The 17,662-nt window shown below is 25.8% G+C and overlaps 1 protein-coding gene across 2 annotated transcripts in view; it reads right to left on the bottom strand.

The window, feature by feature from the left end:
• Positions 1-16,600, bottom strand: part of LOC127281941 (potassium voltage-gated channel protein Shaker) — a 188,501-nt gene extending 171,901 nt beyond the window's left edge. Inside the window, exons 1-2 of one of the 2 annotated variants that reach the window (XM_051305950.1) lie at positions 16,229-16,600; positions 2,323-3,356 (exon numbers count right to left, since the gene is read on the bottom strand). In XM_051305950.1, coding sequence (XP_051161907.1) covers positions 2,323-2,483 — 161 coding nt within the window. In that variant the 5' untranslated portion in view covers positions 2,484-3,356; positions 16,229-16,600. Of the gene's footprint in view, positions 1-2,322; positions 3,389-16,228 lie in introns of those variants that run through there. The other variant, XM_051305951.1, reaches the window with a different exon arrangement.
• Between the last annotated feature and the right edge of the window lie 1,062 nt (positions 16,601-17,662).

Consider the following 17,662-nt stretch of genomic DNA (forward strand, 5'->3'; position numbering starts at 1 on the left):
ATAGACAACACTATAAAAATATAAAAGTTTACTTTAAAAGAAAACGTTAAAGAAATTTTAACAACCAAAAACTATAAAAAAACCATTTTTTTAGTAATATACTTAAATATAATAATAATAATAATAATACCCCTGTTATACTTTTAGAATAAAAAATTATGTTATTTTTTTTTACAACAAAAACAGTTAAAAATTACTGTTAGTTTAATTAACGTTTTTTTAATAGAAAAAAAATCAAGAATTTTTTTTTTTTTTTTAATAAACTTTTATCTATGTTTAAGAGAAATTTTCTTGTTTAACGTTAAAATTAGTTAAAATAGAGTTGTGAAATATAATTATACTTATATTTTTTCTAGAGAAAATTTCCCTCTTTAAATTTCTCTAGAGAAAAATTTTTTTTTTCTCTTTTTCCCCTTTGAAGGTAATTTTCAACTTTAATTCTATACGGCACTTGTGATAATTTTTTTTTCTCCTTCTTTCTTTTAAATCATTTCCTCTACTTGATCACAAGCATTTTCTACGAAGTTTAAATCTGGAATACTCTCTCTCTCTCTCTCTCTTAACTTAACACAGTAAAAAAAAGGGCACTACAAACTCTCAACTTCAAATAATATAAAATTTCAAATTTTCAACTGCAATGCAGACTTGTACATTATACAAATAAATTACAACAAGTAATATACAAATCTATTCTTTGAAAATTATATATCACTTATTTTAACGAATTTAAAAATTTCGTAGCAAATTTGTTATTCTCATATTTTACAGTTAAACGATTTAATTTATTTCAATATGTAAATATAATTATTATGGATTAGTTAATTTTATCAATTATCTCACTTGTTACAGAGTAATTGATTTAATTAATGATTTAATTAAGTAGTAATTTAATTTTCATTTGAGTAACAATTTAAAAAAAAATTTCAAAAAATTCTGTCTTACTGGATCTGTTATTTTGAATTTTTAAAAACTAACGTCGGATTCGTAATCGGCGACCTCAAAAACCCCCGAGTACCAAATTTTTAAGCAAATGCAAGCAATTTTTAAAAAATATGTCCGCCATATTGAATCTGCCATTTTGAATTTTTAAAAACTAACACCGGATTCGTAATCAGCGACCCCAAAAACCCCCAAGTGGTAATTTTCAAGGGAATCTGATAAATTTTAATAAAATTCCGCCATATTGGATCCGCCATTTTGAATTTTTAAAAACTAACACCGGATTCGTAATCAGCGACCCCGAAAACCCCCGAGTGGAAAGTTTCAGGCGAATCTGATGAATATTTGCAATCATCCGCCATATTTGATCCGCCATTTTGAATTTCTAAAAACTAAAATCAAAAATAACTAAAAAATTGAAAGTAGTTTTCAAAAATTCAAAATGTCGGATCCAATGTGGCGGATGATTGCAAAAATTCATCAGATTGGCCTGAAACTTTCCACTCGGGGGTTTTCGGGGTCGCTGATTACGAATCCGGTGTTAGTTTTAAAAAATTCAAAATGGCGGATCCAATATGGCGGAATTTTATTAAAATTTATCAGCTTTGCTTGAAACTTTCCACTCGGGGGTTTTCGGGGTCGCTGATTAAGAATCTGACCTCAGTTTTCAGAAATTCAAAATGGCGTATCCAAAATGGCGGCTGATTTTTCGAAAATTTATCAGATTCGCTTGAAACTTTCCACTCGGGGGTTTTTGGGCTCGCTGATTACGAATCCGGTGTTAGTTTTCAAAAATTCAAAATGGCGGATTCCAAATTGAGGTAGATTTTTCAAAAAATTGTCAAATCTGCATTGAAAATTTGCACTCTTGGGTTTTCGGGGTCGCTGATTACGAATCTGGCCTCAGTTTTCAAAAATTCAAAATGGCGGATCCAATATGGCTGACAATTTTTGAAAATTTATCAGATTCGCTTGAAAATTACCACTTGGGGGTTTTTGGGGTCGCTGATTACGAATCCGGTGTTAGTTTTTAAAAATTCAAAATGGCAGATGCAATATGGCTGAAGTTTTTTTTAAATTTATCAGATTCCCTTGAAAATTATCACTTGGGGGTTTTTGGGGTCGCTGATTACGAATCCGGTATTAGTTTTTAAAAATTCAAAATAGCGAATCCAATATGGTGGAAAATTTTTCGATTATTTATCAAATCTGCCTTGAAAATTTGCACTCTTGGTTTTTCGGGATCGCTGATTATGAATCAAATGTTATAATTGAACGATAATAATATTCATCAGGTGAAAATAAATATAAAAAAAGTGTCTCTCTACTTCCTGGCAAAAATTTGTGTTTTGAGTGCTTATGAAATGCAAAAAAACAACTCACTGATTGAGACCCCGTTCCGCATTGAGATTGGTTCCAGTTGTTTGCGCTCCAGAACCGGCAACATTTTCGTGATGTCTTCGTTCTTTGCTGTGCACAATGCCCATTAATTTCATCCATGGATTGTTGGCCGCATGGGTGCCCATGCCCCCACTTTGCCACATTGCGCTCGCCAGCCTCGCACAATAACAAGAAGGAACCTCGCTGAGGCTCCAACTTGTGCGACACTATATACCAACAATAAAACGTTGACTTGTTGTTGTCAACGAAAATAGAGAAACAAAACAATAAACTTGACACTAATTTTTCTTTTTCTTCTTCTTTTATTTCACTCGGGAGACATGGGCTAGTGCAAGATAACCAGCACGGCCCCTTGGGCTCCCAACACCGACAAATAATCACCTCGGACATCTAATCTATCCGATATTTCGTTCATCCACCTACATCTTCGATTCTTCTTCATCCGCCACTCTATTTATTTCATTTTTTTTTCCACACAATATCGTTTTTCACTTTTTGATAATACACTTTTTTTTCACTTTACACAGCCATATTGTATAGCATTTTTCGTAAAACGAAACAAAAAAAAGAAAAGAAAAATAAATCCAATCGATATGTATTCCTAATTCGTTTTCCAAGAGCACTCGACGCTTTCTTTTTGATCCTTGTTTCTCTCTCTCTCTCTCTTTTTCTTAGGTGACTTTACTTTGTAGAAAATTCCTCTTTTCTTTCGTTTTTTTCCATTTACATTGGGATTACACTCTCCATCTCTTTATTATTCTCTGTCCTTTTGTTACTCTTTGCTTTTTTATTATACTATTTTTTATCCGTTTACTAGTCTTTGTCTTTCTACTATTCTTCATTCTATTCGTATTCTTCATTTTGTTGTAATTTTTTTTATTTTATTCTTTAAACACATATTATCCGGAAATAAATTTCGTATACATAACACACATGAGAATATTTAAAGAGCACACTGAACATCAAATCAGTCTTATAAACTGTTTTTGAATATTTTTCTTTTTGTCGCACATATCCTATATATTTGTATTTAATGGAAAATTTTTAGAAATTGATAATTTTCTTTTTAGATTCACTAGATGACCATTATCGAATTATTAAAAAATTACCCAAAATCTATTTTTATAATTAATTAGAAAGTATTTTAGTGATAATTTGGTTTTGAAAAAAACTATTTTCGAATAATTCTAATCAGTTAGGGGTTTTTTTTTTTTTTTTAATGAAAAATTCTACTAAAATCACTAGAGGTCATGAAAAATAATATATTTCCGAGTATAATACAATATCTATATGTATGTAATAGTGACAAGAAAATACCAAACATTGATCAATAACAGAATGCACCCATTTTTTATCTTCATCTTCGAGTCGGGAATAGTAAACTATAATATTGGATATCAATAACCTCACTTTTTTATTGAATTATATGACCAGAAAAACATTAACCCTATAGTAGAAGAAAAAATTTTAAGGTTCTACATTCAGTGAATGTTTTATTTTAGAGAAATAATATATAATTCAGAGTGCGGTCAAATGGAACAAAATGTATAACATTCAATTTACGAGCATGAAATCAAACGCAAATTCAATGGTTTTTAGAATGGATAATTTTTTGTTCACACCGAACATAAATAAAAATATATATTTATTTTATTTATTAATAAATATTAATCAATTTAAATAAATATAAATTAATAAATAAAATAATAAATAAAATAATAAATAATAATAATAATAAATAAAAATGATTGATTTATAAAAATAAATTTTTTTTTATCGAGAATTTCGAATAGAATTAATAACCCTTTGATAAATAGTAAATATAAATTATAAAATAAAAACGAATAGAAAAAGTGTTTAAATAAACAATAAGTTAAAATTTGAAACGAAAATTATTAATGAGACGTTAGAAAAAAAAATTAATCTTTACAAATTGGATATGAATTAAAGAGAGGAAATTTTCCAAAAATTATTTGGAGCAAGGTTATTGCAGTACTACGAGCAGAGAGGAAGAAGTAATAAAAAAGAAGAAATAAGAAAATGAAGAAGAAGAGAAGCCTGTCTTCCCTCTCAAATCAGAGTTTAGAAGCAAAAAAAAAAGAGGGATGACCTCCGAAATCGGAACAAATTTCTCTCCTCATATGTCCCAAAAGAGTTAGAAATATATATATATATATAGTGCTGTCTCTCAAGCAATTCAATATCATACTCTTGGATGGATTCTAAGTGAAAATTTCAAATTTAAAAACCTTCACTACACATTTATGGCAATATATGATAATGAGTTTGTACTGCAGCAAAAATAAAACAATTTTTCTCACCTATATACATATTCTATATTTTGTAAAAAAAAATAAATGTTTCAAATATATTCATGAAACACTTTTTTTTGTTTTTTTTTTTTTCAAATTCAAATTGTCTGCTACATGATACTTGCGCATAAATTTACATTTTCTAATTTAAAATTCTCATTGCTATGATGAATAATCAAATTATCAACAAGTACTTTTTATTCATAAATCAACGTTTTATTTTCTAATTTAATTATAATTAAACAAAAATTAATTAATAAAAATTTCTAAATTATTTATATAATAATATATAATCTATATATATTATTATATATTATATATATATATATATATATATATATATTATATAGAGTAAAATTATATATTATATAGAGTAAAAATTTGATATTCTAATTAACGAAAAAAAAAAATTAATCTTGTAATTGACAGAAAAATTAAATTGGATATTTTAAAAATTCAACGCTTATAGGAAAAAACTTATCAAGTTTAAAATGAGAATACAAATTATTATCAGAAAAAAAAATATAGGAGGAAACTTTTAAGAAGATGATTTAGATGAAAAAGATGGCCTTCCATGAAAACGTGAAGTCATAATTTTCTCTTTAGTACTAAAGTGGGGTTCGTAAAGTCTATATAATAAAACGTTGCCACTATTAGCAACGATTAAACTGAAGACACCCAAAGTGTTTATAAGGTAGTAGGTCAAAATCATTATAATAAAATTTGCATACAAGTTGGTCTTGTTTATATATATATATATATATATATATATATAAACTGAGAGTCAGTACGTGTATCGAAACTTGAAAAGCAACAAGTTCTCCTCTCGTATCTGTCAAACAATTCAACTTTAAATTGATCATAAAAGCCTCAAACAAAAACCATATTCAAATCTATTTATAAAACTTCAATCAAATATATTTAAAAAAAAAAAGTTTTTCAATACTATAACAAAAATATTATAAAAAAAATATACATATATATGTATCTATCTGTCAAAAATAAACGAAGAAAATTAATTGAAACTCTTATATAATCAATTTTAAGCTGTTCAGCTTTTTGATATGATTTCCAATAATCAAAAATGAAAAAAAGAATATTAATAAATAAAATATTCTTTTTAAAAAACGAATATTTTGTGAATAAACAAAATTATCATTTTTTTTCCTAATAATTTAATATTTTGTTGTAAAAATAATAAAAATTTCTTTTTTCTATATTACTTACTATTTTTTTTTTATTATTGTTTTGCTGTTTTATTATTGAAATGTAACTTAATCTCTAAAGGAGAAAAAATTAATTTTTTTTTTTAAATTTGTCAACATAATTATGTTAATTATTATATTTACACGCGTTATATACTAAAATTTCCATAAATTTATGTTAATCGAAATAAATTTACATAATTTGCCCCCAGTGTATGTGAATTTACATAATTTACACAAATAAACATTAAATTTTCATAATAATAATAAAACCAAACAACAGTAAAAACAATAATAGTGATAATAATAATAATAATAAAAATAATAAAATAATAATTATAATCGTAATAATAATGATAATAATAATAATAATGATAATAATAATAATAATTATAATAATTATAATCATAATAATAATGATAATAATAATAATAAAATAATATTTATAATAATAATAATAATAATAATAAAAATAATAATAACAGTTGGTGTATTAACAGTAAAGTTGTTAACAAGTGTTTAAAAAGAACATTGATTATTTACGTTGTAGTTATTATTAAAAATTTCTGAAAAAATAAAAGATGAACATTTTTTTTGAAAACTTTTTCATTACTTTGAAACTGAAGTTTTTTCATTCTTTTTCGTTCAACTTTTCCAAACGTTAAGTTAAAGGGAACTGCGAGTGAGCTGAATGGAAATTTAGAACAAAAAGATCCACGTCCCACATGTGTGTGTATATATATGTGTCTGTGTAATGTAATGTATTCAAGCGCGAAAATCACATCAAGTGATCCGTTAGATTTATTTTGTCAGCTAAAGCAGCAGATTTTGACAAATAATATAGCGTGCATATAAAATATGCATATCATAAATATATATATATATACATAAATATAATTCGAATAAAATTTATCGTAACACATACATATATAAAAAATCAAGAAAGAATAAATATTTAATCTTATGCTTCATATTCAATGTCTGACAGTTAAAGCTTTTTTCCATATATTTGTATATATATAGGAATGTAATAAATAATAATAATCGATAACTTAGAAACAATGTAAAATCAACTTGACCGATGTAGCGCATCGAGAAATATAAATTTAACATTTATGAATAATAATCAATAATAAAAGTATCGCAAAAGAAATATTATTATTATTACTATTAATTATTATTATTATTATTATTAATATTCGTCGTAATTATTATTATATTTTTGGCAAAAATCAAATTTTTTTTGTCAAAATTCAAAATTTTTCTATTTTTTTTTCTGAATAATTAAAATTTTGAGCCTACACTAATTTTTTTTTATCATTCGAATAAAAGATAAGAGCGAGATATATACACAAAAAAAAATATAAATATATTATAAGATTTCAAGCGCGCATGCATTTTTATAAGAAGTTTTTTAAAGTCATTTGGATTTCGTCCAGGACTTCCGTTTTGTTATATTGCGTGCACTGCATAGATATTTCACTTCGATCCACATGCAGATAATAATTCTTCTTTTTTATCTACGAGACGGAGTGAACAAAAAAAAAAAAAAAAAAAAAACAAAAGGAAAATAAAAAAAAAATGTATACACTGTATTATTTCAAGGACTATTGGTATATATATATATGCGAATTTTACTGGACTTCAAGGTTAATATTTTTTTCTCGAACAACATATTATTCAGTCAGCAATTTCTCAAGGGTCTCTTTTTGAAAGAGGTGTCGCGAAAATTTATTCACAAAAACATATGTATCATTATTTGTCATTTAATTCATCTGAGAATAGAAATATTTATTTCCAACTGATAATTATTATATTTATCGAAAATTCGATCTAATTATATATTATTTTATACTTATTGTATTATTATTATTATTATTAATTATTATTATTATATTATTATATTACAGTTCTAAAAAATATTTCTTTTAATTTCAACAAAACGGTTTTTTTTATTTGTTTCCAATAGAAAAATTCTTTGATTCAATAATTTTTTTTTCCTACAGCAAATGATTTAGTGATTAATTTTATTTGTAAATAAATAAAATTAATTTCAACATAACGAATGTAAGAGTAAAAAAATGTCAAAACAATTTTGGAAATAAAAACGAAATATTCACAATGCTAAATAGTAAAGAGAAGATAATTAAAATTAGACATTAAATTTTAGAAAATTTAATTTTCATTAAATATTTAAAGAATTGTAAAGAATAAATTTTTCAAAAAAAAAAAGAAATTGATAGATAAATGATGAAAAATACATAGAGAGAAAAATATAAAATTTTTAAAAGAAAGATTATAAATAAAGAAACATCTATATAGTACTACACTAATTTGGAAATACTAAAGGAAACTATATGGGCAGGCAAATATTTAAAACTATCGTCAATGAAGTATTACAGTGATTATTTTTTTTTTATTTATTCGTCAAATACAGAGAGCGTCTATATTTTTCTAATTTCTAATTTCTTTTTTAATATAAACTTTTGAACAAAGCGTATGTACATTATGCTAAAGCAAAAAAAATTTATTTATAAATTTATTAAAAAAAATTATAATAAATTTACAATTTTTATTTTTTAATTAAATTATAAAAAATTATAAATTTATAATTAAAATTTCTTATGTTATTTAATTAATTTCTATTAATTTTATTAAATTTTAATTTACCTAACAATAAAATTATTATTCACAATAATAATAATAATTCATTTATCATTTTCAAGAAAAATAAATAATTTAGTGTGAAACTACTTGGATGAATAAAAAAAAGGGTAAACGAAATCTAAACTCAATTAATGTTAAATTGGAATTTTCGATCGGTATTCGATCGACAAGTCGAGCGAAGTAGATAAAGGGAATCAGAGTCAGGCGGAACGTATGTCTGAACTAAGCCTTGGCAACACTACTTGAAAACGAATACATACACTACTAACAGTAGTAAAGGATGGACATGGTCAGCCATCCAAGTGTTTCTAATACACGATTTTCTTATCTACTCGAGTTACCAAACCGGAAATGAATTATATACGCTTCAAGAGAGTGAGAAAGAGAAAATAAGGTGGGGTGGGGGGAGGAGAGAGAGATAAATTTTACGATTACCAAGAATAAATATAAAAAAAAAAAAATTGATCCTCTAAACCTAAATGAATAAAAGGACATAAATAAAAAAAAAAAAAAAATACCTTCCCTTATTGATTACCTCGTAAACTATTTCTATACTTCTCCTGCAATTAAATGCCAATTGAATAATTTCAAGGAATATCGAGCGAGCAAAATGTTTAAAACATTTTTTTTATTTCGAGGAGTTAAAAAAAATAATTCTCATATGAAAATTTTATTATATTTTAATTAAATAAAATTAATTAAATGAAAATAAAATTATACACAACCTTTGTGAAAATGAGAATTAAAAAAAAAAATTTTAAACGAAAAAAAATTTACAAAACTGAAAAATAGCTACTTTCAGCGAGAGAGAGAGAGAGTAACAATGAATGAATATGTGAGTAAAATTCTCTTCATATATTTTCAAATCGAAATTTTAATGAGAATGAAAAATCTATCATCATACAGGGTCAGAGGAACTCAACTACTGCATCATATAACGGGACGCAACAAATTGCCTCATTTTTGGCAGGAAGCCATACCTTCCAATTCAGCTAGCCCTGTGAACTCGTCTGTCACAGTCATCCCTAATAATTTCAACTTCAAATATCCTGTGCACGAAATATGTCAGTATTTTTTTGAAAAAAAGAAAACAAAAAAAAAAAATATTTTTCTAAACAAATAAGCAAAAAATTACTTTATGTACTCTTTTCTGAATGTCACAATATTTACTCATTTCTTTAAAAAACAGAAGTTTACTTCTCATTATTATTTCTAAATAATTTAAATCAAAAAAATAAACACAAAAAAATTTGCGCAAAAAAAAGAAAATTAATGAAAAAATATTTTCTTTAATTCTAATTTATATTTTTTAATAAAATAAATTTTTCAGATTTGTGTATAATAAAGAAAATAATAGATGTCAATAATAGGGGTTCAAACAGTAATCAGAAAAATCAAGGAACTAAAACTAAAAGTAATTTCTAAAGGTGTATAATTTTCAAACATATTGTATATTGAATAATTTTCAAGTAAAGCTTATTTGTATACTCTTTAATTTAAAGTTGTACATTTATTAAAGGAACAAAATAACAATGCTTTTTTCTGATATGACAAATGTAAATAGGTTATGATAATTTTTAAGTCGATATTTTTTTTTATTTAAAACTTTAAAAATCTTGCATTAAAGTACAAAGTTAAAAAAAATGCAAATTTTTAAAAAAATATTAAACTTAGGTAATTTTAAATACCAGTTATAAAAAATTTATTTTTTTGTAAAATTTGGACTCTTAACAATTCTAAATTTTTCAAACTTGAACTCATAAAAATTCTAACTTTTAGAAATTTGAACTCTTAACAATTCTATACTGAAAAAAAATTTATTTGATTCAAATACTCGATTACTTGATTATTATCAATTACATATTTATTTTTATCAAATAATTATTATTTGAGTCAATTAAATCGTATTTGTTTCAAATACAGAAATTTTTGATTCAAATGCAATTTATTTCATTCAAATAAGAATTATTTGGCTCAAGTAAATATTTATTTGATAATAGTCAAGTAATCGATTATTTGAATCAAATAAATTTTTTGTTCAGTGGAAACTTGTGGAAATTCCAACATTTAAAAATTTTAACTTACAATAATTCTAACTTTTGGCATTTTTAACTTTAAACAATTTAAAAATTTTTTAAACTTGAACTCTTAAAAATACGAACTTTTGGAAGCTCGAACTCATAACAATTCTAAATTTTGGAAACTTGAACTCTTAAAAATTCGAACTTATAACAATTCTAACTTTTGGAAATTCAAATATTCAGAAATTCGAATTTATAACAATTATTATTGGAACTTTTGAAAACTTGAACACTCCGAAATTTTAAATTTTGGAAACCTGAACTCTTCAAAATTTTAAATTTTGGAAACCTGAACTCTTAAAAATTCGAAATTTTGAAAATTTGAACTCTTACCAATTCTATCCTGAAAAAAATTTATTTGATTCAAATACTCGATTACTTGACTATTATAAATTAAATATTTATTTTTATCAAATAATTATTATTTGAGTCAATTAAATCATATTTGTTTCAAATAGAGAAATTTTTTATTCAAATGCAATTTATTTCATTCAAATAAAAATTATTTGGTTCAAGTAAATATTTATTTTAATAGTCAAATAATCGATTACTTGAATAAAATAAATTTTTTGTTCAGTGGAAACTTTTGGAAATTCCAACATTTAAAAATTTCAACTTACAATAATTCTAAATTTTGGCAATTTTTAACTCTTAACAATTTAAAAATTTTTTAAACTTGAACTCTTAAAAATTCGAACTCATAACAATTCTAAATTTTGGAAACTTGAACTCTTAAAAATTCTAACTCATAACAATTCTAACTTTTGGAAATTCAAACATTTAGAAATACGAACTTATCACAATTCTAATTTTTGGAACCTTGAACTCATAACAATTCTAAATTTTGGAAGCTTAAACTCATAACAATTCTAAATTTTGGAAACTTGAACTCTTAAAAATTCTAACTCATAACATTTCTAACTTATGGAAATTCAAACATTTAGAAATACGAACTTATCATAATTCTAATTTTCGGAACCTTGAACTCATAACAATTCTAAATTTTGGAAACCTGAACTCTTAAAAATTCGTAATTTTATAAATTCGAACTCATATAGAATAGCCTTCCGGCTAAACAAAATTTTGTTTTGAAACAAATAAAAAAAATTTGAAAAAAAACCGTTTTGTTGATATTAAAAAAAATTCTTTTTTTGAGAAATTAAAAAAAGAACATTTTCGTCCTAAAAATTCAATTATTTCCCCCTTTTTTCAATTTTGTTTTTATCTACCTCACACTTTTGGGTATGTAATAAATAATTCGCATTCATTTTCAAAAAGCAATAATGTTGATATTCACGCGATAACTGTCGAAAACCATTAAGCTGAAATGCATACATATATATTCGAAACTTCAACTCAATCACATCTTGAAAACGTAATGCACACACAGTACCAAAGAGACTTCTCTACATAACTTTATGTACATATATATATATATATATATATATATATATATATATATATGCGATATAATATGCAATATAGAGACGGAGACAATGCCATGTGCAGATCTTTGAGTAAGGCTATATATTTGAAATATTCTCAGCACGTACTTTTGTCTGTATGTATTAATGCGTTCCTATAGATAGATATATATATAGAGCGAACCATTATGTTTTATCCCTTTTATCCGCGTTAGCTATTTCACAATACTCGAGTTGTAACGATTTATCAAATTCAAAGAAAACAACCTCTCTCTCTATATATATATTTTGGGTCGCAAGTTGCTCCCTTATATTGCTTTGGCAATTCCCCCTTTATCATTAAAACAATGAGCACGCGACAACAGGTGTTGCCTCGTTTTCAATTCACTGACAATGATCGACGGGTTATACACTAATCAAGCGTTAACACTCGGATTAATTTGTGGCCTTGCCAAAATTTACTTAATATTCATCAAAAACCAGTGTGAAATCCAGCAAATCCCACATTATGTAAATATATTCACTTTATTTCATTGCTACTACTATCACTAAAGGGAAAAAATTTACAAATAATATTTAGAATTATAATTTATTATATAAATAATAATTTAATTAATTATTTTAATAATAAAATATATTATTATTATTTATTATATAAATAATAATTTAATTATTTTAATAATAAAATATATTATTATTTATTAAGTTTTAATTTATTTTCCTCTTCGATTAAGAGTATTTTTTTTTTTTATTAATACTATTAAGAAGATTTGAGGAGAAAATTTTTTTTAGGTCATTTCATTTCTCAACTGTCTTATATTTATACAGAACAAACGATGTCTCGTCGATTGTTATAAAAAATTAATTGCTACTTAAAATATCAGGCACTCTCAATAAATTATTAATTTTTCAATCGTTTTTAAATTTTATATCAAAAAGAAAATTTAAATACTATTATTTATTAATGGAATAATACGAGTCTTCTTCATAAATAATTGTTGAAAATTTTCTTCTCTCACAAAGAATTCGTTTTCATCTAATCCATAACTATTTCAATGAAATTCAAAAGGTATGCGAGAACACCTGGATAAAATCGAAAGAAATAACGTCACTTCTAATCCTCTTTATATTTCATTTTTAGAATATAATTATTTTCAAATAATTATAATAATATAATTATAAGAATTATTAGAATATAATTATAAGAATTATTAGAATATAATAATTATTATATAAGAAATAATTTATTCAATGTTTACAATATTTCCACTTAATTGGAGAATAATATATATATAATTTTGAAACCCCTGGTGAGATATAATTGAATCGTTTGCTAAGGGGTTGTGATTCAGTTATACTGGTGTCATCCTTGCTGATTGGAATTCAATAGCATTAAATTCTCAAATGGAAATCAATTTAGTTTCAAGGAACCTGAGGATGAAAGGGTTTTATATTTTTTTTTAGAGAAAATCTCGTTGTGTTTGAAGGATGAAAGTCTCACATTGATATTACAATAATTTTCATGATGAAAAGCCACTTTATTCTCAATTTCATTTTGAAAAAAAAAAAAAATAATAATCTCAAAGAAAATGAAGAAGAAATCGAAGAAAATAAAGGAGACGAAGAAAATGGAGAATATATAAGAAGACAAAGAAAAACGAGAATGAATGAATGTTCCCTAACCTACATAACATTGAGTAACTGGATCATTCTCAGGATACCCTGAGCATCTGCTCTCCGTCATCTTCAAAGGATTCGGAACATTCTACGAATACCAATCGAAACAATGTTATCTGGAATGCAAAATTACTATAAGAAACGTCTTTCTTAAGTGGTTCATATTGTGAAACTATAAATATACGTCTCAACGCACAATACGTACTTTGGAATTTTAATTAAAACTTTTCATTTTACGTTTGTTAAATTCAAATAATGTAACACGTGTGTGCTACTAAAGAAAATTACTCGTACAAGTTAAAGGCGCGCTTTTATCTTTTTCCAAATTATATTCCCATATTTTATAATTAAATATACCTGTTTAATTAAATTTTATTATTCAAAATTATTATTCTATAAATTATTTATAAATTATTTATTATTATTACTTTATAATTTAATAATTGCTTTATTAAACTAATAAAATTTTAATAAATTAATCTAATAGAATTTTAATAAATTGAACTAATAAATTTTCTAATTAAAATTTCCCATTTCTCACAAGAATAATCATTATTTTAATTATTAGAATAATTTAATAATTTAATAATTTAATAATTAGAAATAATTAGAATATCAAGTAGTGTTATATATATGAACTGTGTGTTTCAAGACAAATTAATATTATAAACAAGAAATCATAATAATCATGAAACATGATATTAATAAATCATTATTCAATTAGAATTGAAATTATAGTAACCTCAAAATTTATAGTTAATAAATCCTACAAAAGGGCATACGTGACATTCAATGACGTCATATAGAACAGAACATTAAACATTCTCAGCAGTCTAATAATTTTCAAACTGAAGGTTCAAATTACGATTTAATTAATAATTTCCCCATTCAATGTAATACTGTTTATTTGTATATAATTAATAATATTTCTTTTATTTTAAAAAATATATAAAATTTTCAAGAAAAATAAATACAAAAAAAAATTAAATATAATTTTACATTTCAAATAAATAGAATTTCATATCATTTTAAAAATGTTGAAATTATTTAATAATGCAATTTACATCTTCGTTTTGCTTAAAATAAAATTACAGTTAACTTCTTTTAATGTCTCAGTGCAATGACGTCAGAAAATGTTACATATGGACTCATAAACTTTTTAAGTTTATTACTATTGATAATCTTAATTATTCGGATAGAAATAATTTTGTTTTAAATATAAATTTAAAGAGAATATAATAACATATATTACAAAGAAAATGACGGATTTGTATTTTTCAACAAAAAAAAAAGGGAAATATAAAATAAAAAAACAGTAAGATCAAAAAGAATATTGAGAAAAATTTGAAGCAGAATATTGAGAAAAAAATATTCAGAATATCGAAAAGAAGAATATTATAAGAATATTGAGAGTAAAAAATATTTAGAATATCAAAAAAAAAAAAAACAAAAAAAAAGAATATTATAAGAATATTGAGTAAAAAATATTAAGCAGAATATTAAGAAAAAAGTATTAATATTAAGATTAAGAAAAAATTATTAATAGAAAAAAATATATAAAATATGAAAATATATTAAGAATTATAAAATAATTAAGATGGAAAACATTTATCGCTCAATATTATCGATAGTAAAAAATTACAAATATAAAAAAAACCATTTTTTCTTTTATCATCCCCTCGTAAATGAAATTGACTTTTAAAGGTGTTGTATGATTTCGATATTCCGTGACTGAGATATTGAAGAAAAATAAAAAAAAAAAAAAAAAATTACGAAGGGGGAAGTATTAGCTACAACTGACGTATCAATGTATGTAAGAGGTACAAGATAAAATATATAATTGGCATTCAGGGGAAGTATATATCCTTGCGTGCAAAATGCATGCTAAGATGCTTAGATACGAAAGAAGAATAATAAGAAGAAATATAGAAGAAGAATATAAAAAGAAGATAAGAAAAAATTTTGTGCGTAAAAGAGTGTTGATTTTTTTTTTTTTTTTTAATTGTATACTCGGCAAGCAAATCACAAAAAAGTGAAAAAATCCTGAATTAACTAATTGCACAGTGATTTCAAGGCACTGCAAAAGTGAGTTCTTTAAAAAAAAAAAAAAAAAAAAAAGTAAAGCTTAAAAAGCTCGTGTTTACTATATATAGTAAGCGGCTAGTACCGCAATTGTCAAAAAAAGAAAATCTCGTCTATCCAAAACGAGATGTGTCTCGTCGCGCGCGCGGAAATCATCACTAAGCGGTATACACAAACAGTTCAGGAAAAAAAAAGGAAAACAATAGATTGTAGAGAAGAGCGTTGGTCATTCCAAAAACAGAGGTTTTAGTGGTCAATCGATCCACATCTAAGAATAAGAGCTAAGCCAAACTGTCAATACGCCCCCATTTTCAGTGCAGATTCTCATCTAATTGATTCCATGTACAAGTTGCAGTAGCAGTTAACAGTTACTCGAATATGGCCATCTAGGAATCATTCCGGTTGATTGTAGACACATGTCTGTGTGTAATCAAACTCACGTTGCTTGAGCGTAATTTTTTTTTTCTATTTATAAAAACCGTAATTTGCCAAATTGGGCAGTGCGTAGTTTTTTTTATCCCTTCTTCTTCTTATTCCTTTCTTTTTTTTATATATTATAATAATTAATAATAATTATATGTAAATATAGGAATCACTTGGTCCGGGTATATGAGAGACGATATAGGGTTAAGTCGCGTGTCTCGAACGAGAATTGCCCGAAGCGAGTATATATGGTAAGAGGGTATATAAGAGAGAGGAAGTAAAAGGAAGTAGCGAGCCAGGCAGGCTGGCCGAGCCAGCTTAGCAAGGAAGCGTCTCGTCGGACGCACGAGACTCCCGCGCGGAGTCCAACGTTCCGCCTCACTGCCGGGCTCACTGCAGGCTGTGACGCACCATCCCCTTCTACTTCTGCTGTTCTACCTCCGCGCCTCCCTGCTCCCTCGCTGCGGCGACCACCTTTCCAACCCTCTCTAACACAAACTGCCTCCAAACCACCCTCCCCTCAAGCCGGTGGTGTATATTCACCCCCAAGAGTACTCTCTCTCTCTCACTCTCTCTCTTCTCTCGCGCGAGATCTAACAACCGCCAGCGGCTCTATCCTTATCTCACCAAACCCCCTCCCCTCTAACCCTCTACCACCCGGCCTCCTCCTCCTCTTTCACCTACGAATCCCTCAAGTACGTACACGAGACGTGTACGGAACAGCAGCGGCCGGGCCAACGCCGCACACCTGCCGCCTGCGCCGTACCCAGCGAGCACTGCCGGTGCATGCATATACGCCATAGCACCAACTCTATATACTGCATGCCAAAAGCACGCACCAACACTATCTATCCAAGTAAAATAAAGAAACACAGAGAATCATATGTCAATTAATGCCAATGATATTTTCTTTTTCCATTTCACTTGCGAAGAAAGAAAATTTATTTTCCGCGAGAAAAAAAATATACCGGGAAAAAATTATAGAATTCAAATATCTTACATGAAAAATATAATTCAAAAATAATTTCTTCTATACTTATTTTCAGTGTGGAAAATTTTAATCAGCCCTACACTGAAAAAAAAATTTATTTGGTTCAAATACCGGTGTATTTGGTTATTATCAAATAAATATTTACTTGAATCAAATATTTCTTATTTGAATCAAATAAATTTTTTTTTCAGTGTAGTGATGATCATGTTAGGAAGGCCTAAATACGCAATTATTTCTAATACAGAAATTAATAAAACACTCACCGATCGGTGAATCTCTGAGCCACTGTCGAAGTTCCCTGCTGCTTTCTCCCATTTCTGCATGCTTGTATGCCGCTTTTCCTCCTCTTCTTATTACAACACTAACTGAAACAAAAAATATTTAATGCATTTAAACCATTACTTTCTAAAAAAAACATTTCTGTCCTAAATTATTACTATTCAGAAGGGCAATTTCTATT

Source organism: Leptopilina boulardi, unplaced genomic scaffold, assembly GCF_019393585.1.
Source record: "Leptopilina boulardi isolate dan_hultmark-lab unplaced genomic scaffold, ZJU_Lbou_2.1 LbouV2_278, whole genome shotgun sequence".
NCBI classification, from domain to species: Eukaryota; Metazoa; Arthropoda; class Insecta; order Hymenoptera; family Figitidae; genus Leptopilina; species Leptopilina boulardi.